Source organism: Prionailurus viverrinus, chromosome C2, assembly GCF_022837055.1.
Source record: "Prionailurus viverrinus isolate Anna chromosome C2, UM_Priviv_1.0, whole genome shotgun sequence".
NCBI classification, from domain to species: domain Eukaryota; kingdom Metazoa; phylum Chordata; class Mammalia; order Carnivora; family Felidae; genus Prionailurus; species Prionailurus viverrinus.
The window spans coordinates 153742699-153758233 of NC_062569.1; the positions used below are offsets into that span (position 1 = coordinate 153742699).

Consider the following 15535-nt stretch of genomic DNA (forward strand, 5'->3'; position numbering starts at 1 on the left):
GAATCGGAAGCAGGCTCCAGGCTCTGAGCCATCAGCCCAGAGCCCGACGCGGGGCTCGAACTCGCGGACCGCGAGATCGTGACCTGAGCTGAAGTCGGACACTTAACCGGCTGAGCCACCCAGGTGCCCCAATAAGTTTACCCTTTAAAAGAAAATCTCTTTGGGGCGCCTGGGTGATTCAGTCAGTTGAGCGTCCGACTTCAGCTCAGGTCACAATCTCGCGGTCTGTGAGTTTGAGCCCCGCGTCGGACTCTGTGCTGACAGCTCGGAGCCTGGAGCCTGCTTCGGATTCTGTGTCTCCCTGTCTCTCTGACCCTCCCCCGTTCATGCTCTGTCTCTCTCTGTCTCAAAAATAAATAAACATTAAAAAAAATTTTTTTAATACAACAAAATGTCTTTTTTAAAAAACATGTTTATTTTATTTATTTTGAGAGAGAGAGAGAGTGTGCAAGCTGGGGAGGGGCAGAGGGAGAGAGAGAGAGAATCCTGAGCAGATTCCACACTCATCGCAGAGCTTGATGAGGGGCTCAATCTCATGACTATGAGATCATGAATCTGAGCCAAAATACAGAGTTGGTTGTTAACATGCTGAGCCATCCAGATGCCCTGAAAATGTCTTTGCTATCATGTCAGTGGGGTTCCGGGAAGGAGCCAAGGCAAGTAGCTGCATTTAATTTCCCACAAATAACTAGAAACTGCCTCTCATTTTCAATGACCCCAGTCTTCTCATAAAGTATCATCCTCTATTCTTCTATTAAGTTCTTTCCATATGTCAGTTAATTCTATCTAATTTATTTCAGTTATATAGTGAAATTAAATGTCTAATTTTTGATTGTCTTTTTATTTTTTTTTTTAAATTTATTTTTGGGGCAGAGAGAGACAGAGCATGAACGGGGGAGGGGCAGAGAGAGAGGGAGACACAGAATCGGAAACAGGCTCCAGGCTCCGAGCCATCAGCCCAGAGCCCGACGCGGGGCTCGAACTCCCGGACCGCGAGATCGTGACCTGGCTGAAGTCGGACGCTCAACCGACTGCGCCACCCAGGCGCCCCTTGATTGTCTTTTTAAAAACACTATACTGAGATGTAATTTATACACTACACAATTCACCCAGTGAAAGTATACAATTGACGGCTTTTTAGTATATTCACAGAGTTGTGCAACCATCACATCACCATGATCTACTTCCAGAACATTTTCATCAGTCACTCCCCAAAAACCCCAACCCCCACTAGCTGTTACCCACCCCCCCCCAAAAAAAACTACCCATTCTCTCAGCACTAAAGAACCACAAATATACTTTTCTCTATGTAGATTTTCCTCTTCTGGGCCTTTTGTATAAATGGAATCACACAACATTTTGTTCTTTGTGCCTGTCTTCTTTAACTTAGCATAATGCTATCAAGGTACATCCATTTTCTGGTATATATCAGGACTTCTTTTTTATGCAGATAACATTTTATTTTGTGGATAGACCAATTCTCTTTATCCATTCACCAGTTGATGGACACTTGAATTGTTTTCATTTTGGGGCTATTATGAGTAATGCTCTTACGACCATTTGTGTATCTTTTGTTTAATTTTATTTTAAATAGTGCTATTTTTTAGTAGAGAATCACTTGTATAGGTTTAAAAATCCAGGTACCTGAGTTCTGCTTCAGACCCACTGATCCTGAATTGCTGGGGAGAGGCCGAAGGATCTCCATTTTTAAAATGTTCTTTGATTTAGGGGTGCCCGGGTGGCTCAGTCGGTTAAGCATCTGATTTCGGCTCAGGTCATGATCTCACGATTCATGAGTTTGAGCCCTGTGTCAGGCTCTGTGCTGACAGCTTGGAGTCTGGACCCTCCTTTGGATTCTGTGTCTCCCTCTTTCTCTGCCCCTCCCCTGCTTGCCCTCTGTCTGTCTGTATCTCTTTCTCTCAAAAATAAACATTTAAAAAAAGTTAAAAAAAAAAAAGTTCTTTGGTTGATTCTGATGCACACTTCTGTTTAGCAGCCACTAACCTAGGGACTCATTTAAATATTCATGTACGGGGGCGCCTGGGTGGCGCAGTCGGTTAAGCGTCCGACTTCAGCCAGGTCACGATCTCGCGGTCCGGGAGTTCGAGCCCCGCGTCGGGCTCTGGGCTGATGGCTCAGAGCCTGGAGCCTGCTTCTGATTCTGTGTCTCCCTCTCTCTCTGCCCCTCCCCCGTTCATGCTGTGTCTCTCTCCGTCTCAAAAATAAATAAACGTTAAAAAAATTTTTAAATATTCATGTACGTGCCTCTCCAAAATGAACGCGATAACATATTTGCTTTGGTTAAAAAACTCGTAGAGAAACTATGAGGTCACTTTGCTTCCTTCCTTCCCTGGAGACCACAAACATCATGAATTTTTAAAAAATTATATATAAAACTATATGTAAAAACTGTATATTTATCTGCATAAGCAGTACATATGTTTTGTATTTTTAATGCCTAATCAGTATCACTTTTTTTAGAATGTTCTATAGCTGGCTCTTTAAAAAAACAACATTATGCTTTGAGATGTATCTATACTAACGTATGTAAATCTGTTTCAGCCTCTGCTATGTTTTATCTTGTCCCATTTAAAAAATATCTAATCTTAATTTTTAAATCCTGCCTTGATTTGTGCTTAAATACTGTCATGTTACATGAAATTCTTTTTTTTAAAATTTTTTTTTTTAACGTTTATTTATTTTTGAGACAGAGAGAGATAGAGCATGAACGGGGGAGGGTCAGAGAGAGAGGGAGACACAGAATCTGAAACAGGCTCCAGGCTCTGAGCAGTCAGCACAGAGCCCGACACGGGGCTCGAACCCACGAACTGCGAGATCGTGACCTGAGCTGAAGTCGGACACTTAGCCGACTGAGCCACCCAGACGCCCCTGAAATTCTCTTTAAGGAGAATAAAGGGATGGCCATGGCATTATAAAACCCAGCGTAGCTAGAGCTAAGAGACCATCCAGTCCAGATTCTTCTCTTCCAGAGGAGGGACTTGAAGCCCACAGGGTTTACAGATACTCCATTCACTAGCGGCATAGACTGTGCTAGAATGGTGGTGTCAGCATTGCTTGGCTTTATAGGTGTTTATGCATGCACACATGGAGAAAGTCCTTCAGGTGTCCTTTGGGAAGACAGACACTTCATGATTTATGGAAATGATGTTATTTGTCACTGTGTCATTTTGTAGTAAACAACACTGTGGAGAAGTAGCAGCAAGGAAATTAATCTAGCTCTAAAAATAGACACCTTGACAATTACATAGAAAATGTATGCTTATAAAATATTAAGTATTATACACCACATTTTTGCTTTTAGAATATTGTTCTTGTCTAAGGCGGGAGCAGCAGGTCATTTTCCCCAAGAGGGCCTTGCAAGTGAGCACTGGCTCCATTAAGGCAACTTTAGTTCTTTAAAGCCATCTGGTCATATCTGATTAAATGAGCATCATTCTTAATACCACACTCCAGGCAAGGCTTTGATTGCATAACCAGTTTCCAGTTAATGCCCTGGCAATAAGGAATACACATCCTTCTCCTTTTTTTTTTAATGTTTATTTTATTTTTGAGACAGAGAGACAGAGCATGAGTGGGGGAGGGGCAGAGAGAGAGAGAGAGACCCAGAATCCCAAGCAGGCTCCAGGCTCCGAGCTGTCAGCACAGAGCCCGACGCGGGGCTCGAACTTGTCAACTGGGAGATCATGACCTGAGCCGAAGTCGGATGCTCAACTGACTGAGCCCCCCAGGCGCCCCAAGGAATACACATTCTTACTGAACCCAGGCAAATAACTATTATTGCCCTGAAACATGGAAAGACTTAACAAGAATCTTCGAATTCTGAAGGAGTCAGGCAGAGAGAGTATCACTTACAAATGTCTCATTTCAACTTACAAAAATAGAGCCTCCTACATTGTTGAGATTTATAAAAAGCTTAAGAGGAAAGACAGAGGGTTTCCTCATATGTCCAGAAAATAGGACATTAAAATAACATCAACAGTATTCCAAACAAAACCTGTCCTCATCCACCACTGATTCATTCAGGTCTATGTAATGCTTGTTCCACTGGACCTGCGGTTCGTAGTTTCACGAACCCATCTGCTTCTCAAGTGAAATTCTGGAAATCCTGACTCAGTCCACTGGTATGGTACCAGTGATCTTTGAGCGTTGCCATCAGAAGCCTATCCGCAAAAGCACCTGCCATATAATCCTTTTCCATGGGGCTCTGGGTCATTCTGTGTGGCAGGTGAGGCATTCTGGCTCCCCGCGGACTGAAAAAGCTTTCAGGGAAGCATCCAAATAAAACAAGCTAAGAAAAATCTCTGCGGATGACGACAAAAGACTTAAAATAACTGTGGTTAATTTTATAACTGATAATTTTCAAAGGTGAAAGATTTTATGGGAACTATAACAAGAATAATGGCCCGGTATGAACATTTGGTTGTTTCTGTGGCGTGCAAAACAAAATAATAAAGTCAATCCAAAAAGTTTTAGACAAAGTATCTATAAACACAATCACTAAACCTATTTTCAAAGAAGATAGCAAACATTATATTTTATTTGTAAAAATGGATGAATAGCGGAAAACTTTAAACAAATTTTTATTTAATTAATTAATTTTTCATTTATTTATTTATTTATTTATTTATTTATTTATTTATTTAATATGCATCCAAGTTAGTTAGCATATGGTACAACAATGATTTCAGGACTAGATTCCTTAATGCCCCTCCCCCATTTAGCCCATCCCCCCTCCCACAACCCCTCCAGCAACCCTGTTTGTTTTCCATATTTAAGAGTCTCTTATGATTTGTCCTCCTCCCTGTTTTTATATTATTTTTGCTTCTCTTCCCTTATATGCATCTGTTTTGTATCTTAAGTTCCTCATATGAGTGAAGTCATATGATATTTGTCTTTCTCTAATTTTGCTCAGCTTAATAATACCCTCCAGTTCCATTCACATAGTCGCAAATGGCAAGGTTTCATTCTTTTTGATTGCCGAGTAATACACCATTGTATATATATATATACACATCTTCTTTATCCATTCATCCATCGATGGACATTTGGGCTCTTTCCATACTTTGGCTATTGTCGATAGTGCTGCTGTAAACATGGGGGTGCATGTGTCCCTTCGAAACAGCACACCTGTATCGCTTGGATAAATGCCTAGTAGTGCAATTTCTGGGTCATAGGGTAGTTCTGTTTTTAGTTTTTTGAGAAACCTCCATACTGTTTTCCAGAGTGGCTGCACCAGCTTGCATTCCCACCAGCAGTGCAAAAGAGATCCTCTTTCTCCACATCCTCGCCAACCAACATCTGTTGTTGCCTGAGTTGTTAATGTCAGCCACTCTGACAGGTGTGAGGTGGTATCTCATTGTGGTTTTGATTGGTATTTCCCTGATGATAAGTGATGTTGAGCATTTTTTAATGTGTCAGTTGGCCATCTGAACGTCTTCTTTGGAGAAGTGTCTATTTATGTCTTTTGCCCATTTCTTCACTGGATTATTTGTTTTTTGGGTGTTGAATTTGATAAGTTCTTTATAGATTTTGGATAATAACCCTTTATCTGATATGTCATTTGTGAATATCTTCTCCCATTCCATCGGTTGCCTTTTAGTTTTGCTGATTGTTTCCTTCTCTGTGCAAAAGCTTTTCATTTGGTGAGGTCCCAGTAGTTCATTTTTGCTTTTGCTTCTCTTGCCTCCAGAGACGTGTTGAGTAAGAAGTTGCTGCGGCCAAGATCAAAGAGGTTTTTGCCTGCTTTTTCCTCTAGGATTTTGATGGCTTCCTGTCTTACGTTTAGGTCTTTCATCCATTTTGAGTTAATTTTTGTGTATGGTGTAAGAAAGTGGTCCAGGTTCATTTTTCTGCATGTTTCAGTCCAGTTTTCCCACCATTTGCTGAAGAGACTATCTTTATTCCATTGAATATTCTTTCCTGCTCTGTCGAAGATTCGTTGGCCATACATTTGTGGGTCCATTTCTGGGTTCTTTATTCTGCTCCATTGATCTGAGTGTCTGTTTTTGTGCCAGTTTTTTTTTGTTTTTGTTTTTGTTTTTGTCTTTTTTTAGAGAGAGGTTGCAAGTGAGCAAGGGGCAGAGAGAGAGAGAGAGAGAAAGAGAGAGAGAGAGAGAGAGAGAGAGAGAGAGAGAGACAGAATCCCAGGAGGGACAAAGACAGATATAGAGAGAGGGAGTGAGAAGCAGGGCTCCCCTGAAGGGGAGCTCATGCTTTTTACCCAAAGTGGGGCTTGAGCTCACCCCACGTGGGGCTCATGCTCACCCGATGTGAGACTCGAACTCATGAACCGTGAGATCATGACCTGAGCCAAAGTCAGATGCTTAACGACTGAGCCACCCTGGCGCCCTGAGGAAAACTCTTGATATAACACAACTACCCAGAAATATACTAGACCACGAATATACCCAGCATATGTGCCATGAAATATACCACGAATGCCAAGCACATTCTTACCATATATGGTAGGAATATATCAATAATATTCAGTAAGGGGGGCGCCTGGGTGGCTCAATCGGTTAAGCAGCCGACTTCGGCTCAGGTCATGATCTCGCGGTCCGTGAGTTCGAGCCCCACATCGGGCTCTGTGCTGACAGCTCAGAGCCTGGAGCCTGTTTCAGATTCTGTGTCTCCCTCTCTCTGACCCTCCCCTGTTCATGCTCTGTCTCTCCCTGTCTCAAAAATAAATAAAAAAAAAGTTTAAAAAAATAATGTAAAAAAAAAATAATATTCAGTGAGGACATTCAGTAGGTCTGGAGTGGATCCTAAACACCTATATATTAATAAAACTATATGAGTAGGTGATGGGAATACCCAATTGAAAACTACTGTTCCAGAATATGCTAGATTGAAATGAAAGAAGTAAAGATTTGATCAAGTTAGGATTTAAAGCAAATTACTGAAGTTATGATTGATAACCTATACCACCGTTGTCAAATGTCAGGAAAAGAAGCACTAGGAGTCAGTGTCTTTGATACATTATTTCAGGCACGGGAATATTACTAAGCTATCAACAGCAAACATCCACTTATATATATAATTAGATTGCCTCTAGCTGGTGGAGAGGAAGACAGCCATACACCGCAGTGCGGGGGACGACTGGGCGTCAGAATCCTGTATCGCAGGGAGCCTCTAACACTCCCAACAGCAACACCCACATTGCTCACAAGAGCCTTCCAGACCCTCTGGCCAAGTCAGGCCACGTCCTCTTTGGGAAGGTGGCTTTGCTCTTGGGACACGCCCCCGTCTGATGAAGGATACACAGATGACGCACCTGCATCGTGTCATTTTGGGCCCCAAATGATGTGTGATGGAAGTTTTGATACCCGTTTTCTGGCATGATCGGTGAGCTCCCATCGAAAGCAGTTTTGAGTCCCGGCAACAATATCTCAGCCAGCGAGGCATTTCCCGGTGACCTGCGGGAGGAAGAGCAGGAGACCAGGTGACTGGGGCGCCTTCCACCGAAGGAGACGCGGAGAAACCTCGGGGGCGGGGAGCCGTGAGAGGCCCGAGTCTGCGGCACAAGCACGTGTTCTGGGACTTCCTGACCTGACACTGCAAGGTGAACGACAGCGTGGACGCAGGGGAGGCCCGATGGTGGTCCAGGGGCTCCGCAGGGGGAAATACACGGAGCAGGAAATAGAACCGTGAAGGAGACACCGTGCGTGGGAGCCAGGAGTCTGGAATTCGGACGCAGGAGGCCCGACCTGCGAACACACAGGGGTTCCAGGAAGAACAGAAGTCCCGATGGAAGAGAAGGAATTGTGAAGGGCACGCGGGAGGGCCGGCCAGGTGAAGATGCTGGAGCCCCTGGTTCCCTGAGCGCGGGAGCCCGGAGCGGAGCCGTCTGCGGACACTATTTTAAGCATGCACACAACTATAATTAGAAACTTCATTTAATACACATGTATAGGATATACATCCACACCAATACCAGTATGTTAGATAGATATTAATAAAATACATTCTTCCCTTGTGCTTCCTAAAACAATTTCCATAGCTATCATACACCGGGTCACAAAGAAAACCTTTGTAAATTTCAAAAGGGGATGATTTTACAGACTACGTTCTTTTTTTTTTTCATGGCTTTTGGAAAGCCCTTTTTATTTTATTTATTTTTTAATTTTTTAAATATTTACTTTTGAGAGAGAGAGAGAGAGAGAGAGAGAGAGAGAGACAGAGCATGAGAGGGGTGAGGCAGAGAGAGAGGGAGACACAGAATCCAAAGCAGGCTCCAGGCTCTGAGCTGTCCATACAGAGCCAGATGCCGGGCTGGAACTCATGAACTGTGAGGTCATGACCTGAGCTGAAGTTGGACACTTAACCGACTGAGCCACCCAGGTGCCCCTTTACAGACTGCATTCTTATCCCAACTACAGAATCACAATCTGAAAGAAAAATATTGTAAAAAATTAAGAAATAAACGTACGGTATACCATTTCAAATAACTCCGTATCCAAAAAAAAATTTAGCACTGATATTACAGATCATCAAGTAATAAGCAAGAGAGATTATTTCATACCCAAACCCCAATATAGAGCCAGATCTCTGTACAGAGTGAAATTGTTAACTTTAAACACTCTACAAAACCAGGGTAAAAGCTTAGTAAAATAAATATTCAATTTAAAAATTAACAACAGGAGGGGTGCCTGGGTGGCTTGGTCAGCTATGCATCTGACTTTTGATTTCGGCTCAGCTCATGATCTCAGTTTGTGAGATGGAGCCCTGAGTCAGGCTCTGCACCGACAGCACAGAACCTGCTTGGGATTCTCTCTCCCTCTCTCTGCCCCTCCCTTTCTCGTGTGTGTGTGTGTGTGTGTGTGTGTGTGTGTGTGTGTGTGCACCTTCTCTCTCTCTCTAAAAAAAAAGTAACAACAGGAAAATAAAATTAAAAAGTAGGCAGTATGAACCAATAAAAAGAAAAACCAGGGGCACCTGGATGGCTCAGTTGGTGATGATCTCATAGCGGGTTCGAGCCCTGTGTTGGGCTCTGTGCTCACAGCTCAGAGCCTGGAGCCTGCTTCAGATTCTGTGTCTCCCCCTCTCTGCCCCTCGCCTGCTCATGCTCTGTCTCTCTCTCTCTCAAAAATAAATAAACATTAAAAAAAAAAAAACAAAAAAAGAACAACCAAAATAAATACAAAAGAAGGAGAAAGTATGTGTCTGTGTGCCTATGGACATGTGTATAGGTACATATATATAATTTATATGTGATTTGAAGAAATGTAATTTGATTATAATTTTAACAGAGAAATGAAATAGATAAAACCCCTCACCAGTTGACATATTACTCAGAATACTTTCCATTATACGTAGATCAATTCCTGGTATAAATGCGGAGGGGAAAAGTCTAAAAATGTTAGCAAATGTATAATGCAAAGCAGAATTTATTCTCTTAACATAATTAATTACACAGAACTGATTAATGGAGAAAGCCTATATGAGTCCATGAGTACAAAGAAGAGAGTTGATACAATTCTTCAAATATTCGTAGTTAAAATTAAAGTGGATTAAAATATAAATAGAAAGACACTAATTAACCATGATAAAAACCAACTCTCAAAAGGCAACTGTGCCACAATGAATCATGAAATGTTGAAATCAGTTCTTTTACAATTAGAAGCAAAACAGACATGCCTGTCATCACTGTATTATTATTAAACTTTGTTTTAGAAACTGTATTTATTATAGTAATGTAAAAGAAAGAAAATGTCTTGTATACGTAGTATGTAAGAAATTTAAAAATTATCTTTATTTATTAAATTTTTTTGATGTTTATTTATGTTTGAGAGAGAGAGAAAGAGAGAGAGAGAGGGACAGAGTGTGAGCGGGGGAGGGGCAGAGACAGCCGGAGACACAGAATCGGAAGCAGGCTCCAGGGTGAGCTGTCAGCACAGAACCCGACGCGGGGCTCCAACTCATGGAACTGCGAGATCATGACCTGAGTCGAAATCGGATGCTCAGCTGACTGAGCCACCCAGGCGCCCCCAAAATTATCTTTATTTTTATATGATGCAACCGTACACCTGCAAATCTCAAGAAACTCCAATAAAATCTATTAAAATTAATATGAGTTTATTAAATTTCTGGATAAAAGGAAAACACTAAAAAATTAGGAGTTTTTTCAGGGCACCTGGGTGGCTCAGTCGGTTGAGCGTCTGACTTCAGCCCAGGTCATGATCTCGCAATCTGTGAGTTCGAGCCCCGCATCGGGCTCTGTGCTGACAGCTCCGAGCCTGGAGCCTGCTTCGGATTCTGTGTCTCCCTCTCTGTCCCTCCCCTGCTCACGTTCTGTCTCTCTCTCTGTCTCTCAAAACATTAAAAACATTAAACATTAAAAAAAATTAGTAGGAGTTTTCATTTATATCAACAATAATGGATAGGAAGTTACAGTGTAAAAATCAAATCTTCACAGTGGTGATAAAACTGTGAACGATTTAGGAATAAATTTATGAAGAAGCATACAGGGCTTCATGTTATAAAGAACATAATTTTACTCTGAAGGACGCCCACAGCTTCTAAAGTAATAGCCCTACAGTGTCTCTGGGTAGGATGACTTTACAAAAAGAACTGAAAAATTTCTAAACTAATAAATATGTAGTGCCCTTTTAGACAAAAGCTTATTTTTTTAAAAATTTGACACTAGGAAAAATGACCTTAAAATTAAAAAAAAATTATTGGAATAGTAAATGTCTGAGAAGAGCCAAGAAAATTTTTACAAAGACTTTGTGTAGCACCTTGCCTTTCTGAATCTTAAAAGCTACACTGATAAAAGCAGTATATTGGCATGGGAACTGATAAATACATTCATGGATATGCCTATATATTCATATATAGAATTGTGTATTAACAGATCCAAATATATACATAAAACTTAACAAATGACAAAAACATCTTAGTTAAATGAGAAAACGATGGTATATAAATAATGCAGACATATTTTGCTGTTTTTCTGGATGAAAACAGAGCCCTAATTTACATTATATACAAAATTAAATTCTAGATGGATTAGGCCTCCAAATGTTAATAACTCAGGTAAAATAATAGTGCTGCATTTCAGAGAAGAAAAATTAGATAAATTTAATTTTTTATAAAAGGCTAAGAATTAAAAAACCCCAAACTTGTAAAACTTTATAGACTAAAAATAAAAGTTGTAACCTGACAAAGAGCTAATATTTCTATTATCTAAAGAACCTCTAGAAATTGACAAGACAAACAACGCAAGTAAAAAGGAGCAAAACATATGAAGGCAAGTATCTGAACAGGAAAAGTAAGTGGCTAAAACTTGTGAAAAATATGCTTTTCTCTTCTAGTAATTAGGAAACTGTAAATGAAAACAAAAATGAAATTCCATTTTCTCCCTAACACTTTGGCAGAGATCAAAAACAGAGATCATCTTCATTGGCCTTCATGGCCTCTATCTTCATGATAAAGGAAAAGAGGACATTCATATATTTACTATGGAATATGAATTGCTACAATTTCTTATTTTGGAAATAAATCTAAAAAAAACCCCACTGTTCAGCTTAGTATAGTGTTGTTTGTAGAAGCACAAATATATGTAAACATTTTGAACAACCATCATCTGGGAAATATTTGGATAGATTATATATGTAACATGCAGCAGATGCTAAAAATACGAAGTTAGAACCATCTGAATTAACTTGGACAAGTGTCCGTGATATATTAAAATAAACAATCAAGTTATACCCTGTGTTCCCATGTCTGTTTTAAAAAACACAAAAATAAAACAAAAATAGCAATCAGCCAAAAAAAAAAAATAGCCTCTAGATATGTATTAGGATAGATTTAGGTATGTATCACAGTTTAGTATTGATTATCATAGGAACATGTTACTGGAGGGTGTGTCTATGGTTTAAGTGCCTTTGTAATGAAAGTAACTGATTTCTCCCCCAGTTTTATTGAGATACAATTTACATGGAACATCGTATTGGTTTCAGGTGTACAACGTAAGGATCTGATGTGTGTGTATGTTGTGAAATGATTACTTCAATAAGTTTAGTTGACATCCACTACCTCACACGGTTATACAATTCTTTTATTGCGATGAGAAAAATAACTTTTAGAAGACAGGGAACTGTGGATAAGTTCAAAGAACATAAATTAGTACGTGTAGACCTAGCTCCACCCCGAACTTGCAATGTAACGCTTTCTGCCTTGACTTTCTTTCTCTAGAGCGTGAATGGTAGTGACCATGCTCCTTATCAGGCTACAGTGTTGTTGTAACGATAAAATGAGGGCTGAAGACAAACATAACTTGAATAGTTAAAAGGTGTTAAAATGCAAGCTATTATCCTCAAGAAAATTCTCAAACAGTCTCAATTTATATGACACAGGTGACGAAATCATCGGAGGAAGCATCTTCCCTTCCCAACGGTGATGTCGTGGGAGAGGTGCAGAGCGCCACAGAGGTAAGAGTTGGGGTCTTGAACCATCTTCCCTCAGACCAGCTTGCTCAGAATGTCTACATAGTTCTCATTTTTCTGTCATTCTCCTCTACATAGATAGAATATCTATTTATCTATGTATCTATCAGTTATCATCATCCATCATCCATCCATCCATCCATCCATCCATTTACTCATTTTCTGTATCTATCTATCTATCTATCTATCATCTATTTACCCTCTATCATCTTTTTTACTCTCTAAAATTATAAAGCCTGCCTGTACTCAAGCAACAGAAAACAACTCTACCTAAACATTGAATCCTTTGGAGTTCTCTTCATAAGCCTTAAATGGGTGGATTATAGCTCCTCGTTAGTGAATCTGTTACTCTACCAGGCATATGAATCAGGTCTATTGACTTAGAACAGCAGGTGCAGTGAGCAATATTGCGGGTTGCGGATCCTAAATTGTAGTAGCCAGGTGACCTGATAAATAGGAAGTCTGTGTTTGCTTCGTATATATACTGTGTTTACTTATTATCCAAATAAGAAAACCAAATCATGTGCGGCTTGGTTTTCCCTTGAAAGCTTATCTAAGGTTAGTGATACCATGGGTTTGCTTTATGACCAGGCAACAGAGAAGGCTGAAGAAAGTGGAGAAAATGAGGCACAAAAAGAGGACAATGAGGATTCGGGCAACCTCGCTGAGTCTCCAGAGAAGAATGTGAGTGTTTGTCTTTTTTTTTTTTTTTCACCATCATTTCACTGGATTCGGTTCATCAAGCATTTTCTGAGCTCCTCCTGGGTGCCAGGAATCTTTCTGGGCACACAAAAGTGAGCACGGAAGCCCGGAGCTGAGGGTTTAGCCAGGGAGGAAGCAGGAGGAAGTGCTAATGACTGTGGTCAAGGCAGAGGGCTAAAAGGAGTGGGGGAGGGACCCTGACCCCAGGCCTGGAGGGACAGGCTAGACAAGGCTTCAGTTATCTTAGTTGTGATGTTAGGGTTGGGTTAGGTTCAAGTTCTCTGTAGAACAAGTGACCTTATTCCTTGGTCATGAGTAATGGCGGATTCCCAGCAAACACCCACCAACAGCACTGCCTACTAGGGACACAGAGGTAAGGGGGTGGGGGCATTTTGTGGGAAGCCAACAGGAGCTGAGGATAGAGAAGGGGCCTTGGGGAGGGAAGGCCACCCAGTTCTGATGCAGTCATGGGAATGTGACCTGCTTCAAGGCCTGTGATCTAATTCTAAAGGGGGTCTCAGTCAGGGGGTCACAGAATAAGGGGCGGGGCAGGGAGGTGTATGGGAGGGAAGGGGAGACTGTGGTTCTAGAATGGCCAAGCAGAGATAAAGGGGGATCAGATGGGCTACTTAGTCAAGGAATTCTGAAAATGTACCTGGGAACCCAGGTAAGGGGAGACCCCGGTGAACGGGGAGCTGACTGGGGGGGTTGCTGGCCTCCTTCTAGAGTCTCAGTGGTGTAAACGCATTGGGCCGCTTGTAACAAAAACTGTTGACTGAGTACTGATGGTTTGCATTTTTACCTACTTACTGATTCTGAGAGAGGTGTTGGACTCCCATTCCCAGCAGATGGAATGTGGTTAGGAAGGACACTAGGGAAGCAGGCTATGGAAGACTGGGTTGGGGGGGGGGCATCAATTTGTTGTTATCTTAAGGGATTTAAATTTGGGAGGGGCCGGGTCAGTAAATTCCTCATATTAAAGATTGCTATTTCAAAGTGTTGATTACTTAAGACTCTTTGAAGTCTTTTGTTTGGAAGAAAGATAAAACCTTTAATCCTGACCTAGAAGTTAGATGGGGTTTGACAGCAGCCTATATAATTCAGAAATAATAAATGTTAAGTTATATATAGTGACCATTTCATTACCTTGAAATTTGAAAATTCGTGTTTTTATAATTCGGGCTTTACAGGAATTGCCTAATGCGCTCCTACAGTATTATTGATGTACACTTGGAAATTCAGTTTGCTTCTTGTAAGACACACAAAGATAAGAAACTTTATACCGTAATCCCTTTCTGCTGGGGACCTAGAGGAAGGTAGCATTTTCATAACCAGACCCTGGTTTCTACAGCAAGGATGGGTCTGCTTTATTTTTTTTTTTAATTACAAAAAAATTTTTGTTTAATGTTTATTTATGTTTGAGAGACAGAGAGAGACACAGAATCTGAAGCTCCAAGGCTCCAGGCTCCAAGCTGTCAGCACAGAGCCTGACGTGGGGCTTGAACTCACGAACTGTGAGATCATGACCTGAGTGAAGTCGGATGTTTAACCAATTGAGCCACCCAGGCGCCCCAAGGATGGGTCTGCTTTAGCTTCCCAGCTACTGTTTAGTGAGGTACTAAGCCATCTGGCCTGGGAGGTCTCTTTATTACTTTTTTCTTTTTCTTTTTTTTTTTTTTTTTTTTAATTGTGAGCCCTTTACAAAGTAAATTGCAATCTTGTGAATCCTGACAGGAATTTAAAAAAATCATTTCTGTCATTTTTGCCTGTGCTATGATGAAGAAAACACTAAGTAAAAAACATTTTAATTTTAGATGATTGTATTAGTCACGTTAATTATCAAACTCACTTTTCAACTCTTTAATAACATTTAGTCTACATAAGGACAGATTCTGACATTTTCCCATTTGACAAGCGATCTATGCTGTGTGACTCATTTTAATTCAGTTAAATAAAAAAAAAAAAGAACCCATGATTTGTCAGTAAGCATTACAAATGACACAATAACGTGATTGGCTCTGGGATTGAATATATAAGAAAATGGATTGAAATTAAAATTCTTTCTAATGTTTTATATATTTTTGAGAGAAACAGAGCATGAGCGGGGGAGGGTCAGAGAGAGAGGGAGACACAGAATCCAAAGCAGGCTCCAGGCTCCGAGCCATCAGCACAGAGCCCGATGCAGGGCTCGAATTCACAGACCGAAAGATCGTGACCTGAGCCGAAGTCTGATGCTTAACTGACTGAGCCACCCAGGTGCCCCTGGATTGAAATTTAAAAAGGAGACAAAACTATCTGATATTTAGAATGCCTGTATTTTGTACTTAAAGAACCTCCCATCTGTTTTAGTGGTTTTGGGGTTTGTT

The 15535-nt window shown here is 40.8% G+C and overlaps 1 protein-coding gene across 2 annotated transcripts in view; it reads left to right on the plus strand.

The window, feature by feature from the left end:
* Positions 1-15535, plus strand: part of SH3BGR (SH3 domain binding glutamate rich protein) — a 55040-nt gene that overhangs the window by 25554 nt on the left and 13951 nt on the right. For both annotated transcript variants that reach the window (XM_047874884.1, XM_047874885.1), the window contains 2 exons: positions 12378-12452; positions 13059-13151. In XM_047874884.1, coding sequence (XP_047730840.1) covers positions 12378-12452; positions 13059-13151 — 168 coding nt within the window. The remainder of the gene's footprint in view (positions 1-12377; positions 12453-13058; positions 13152-15535) is intronic.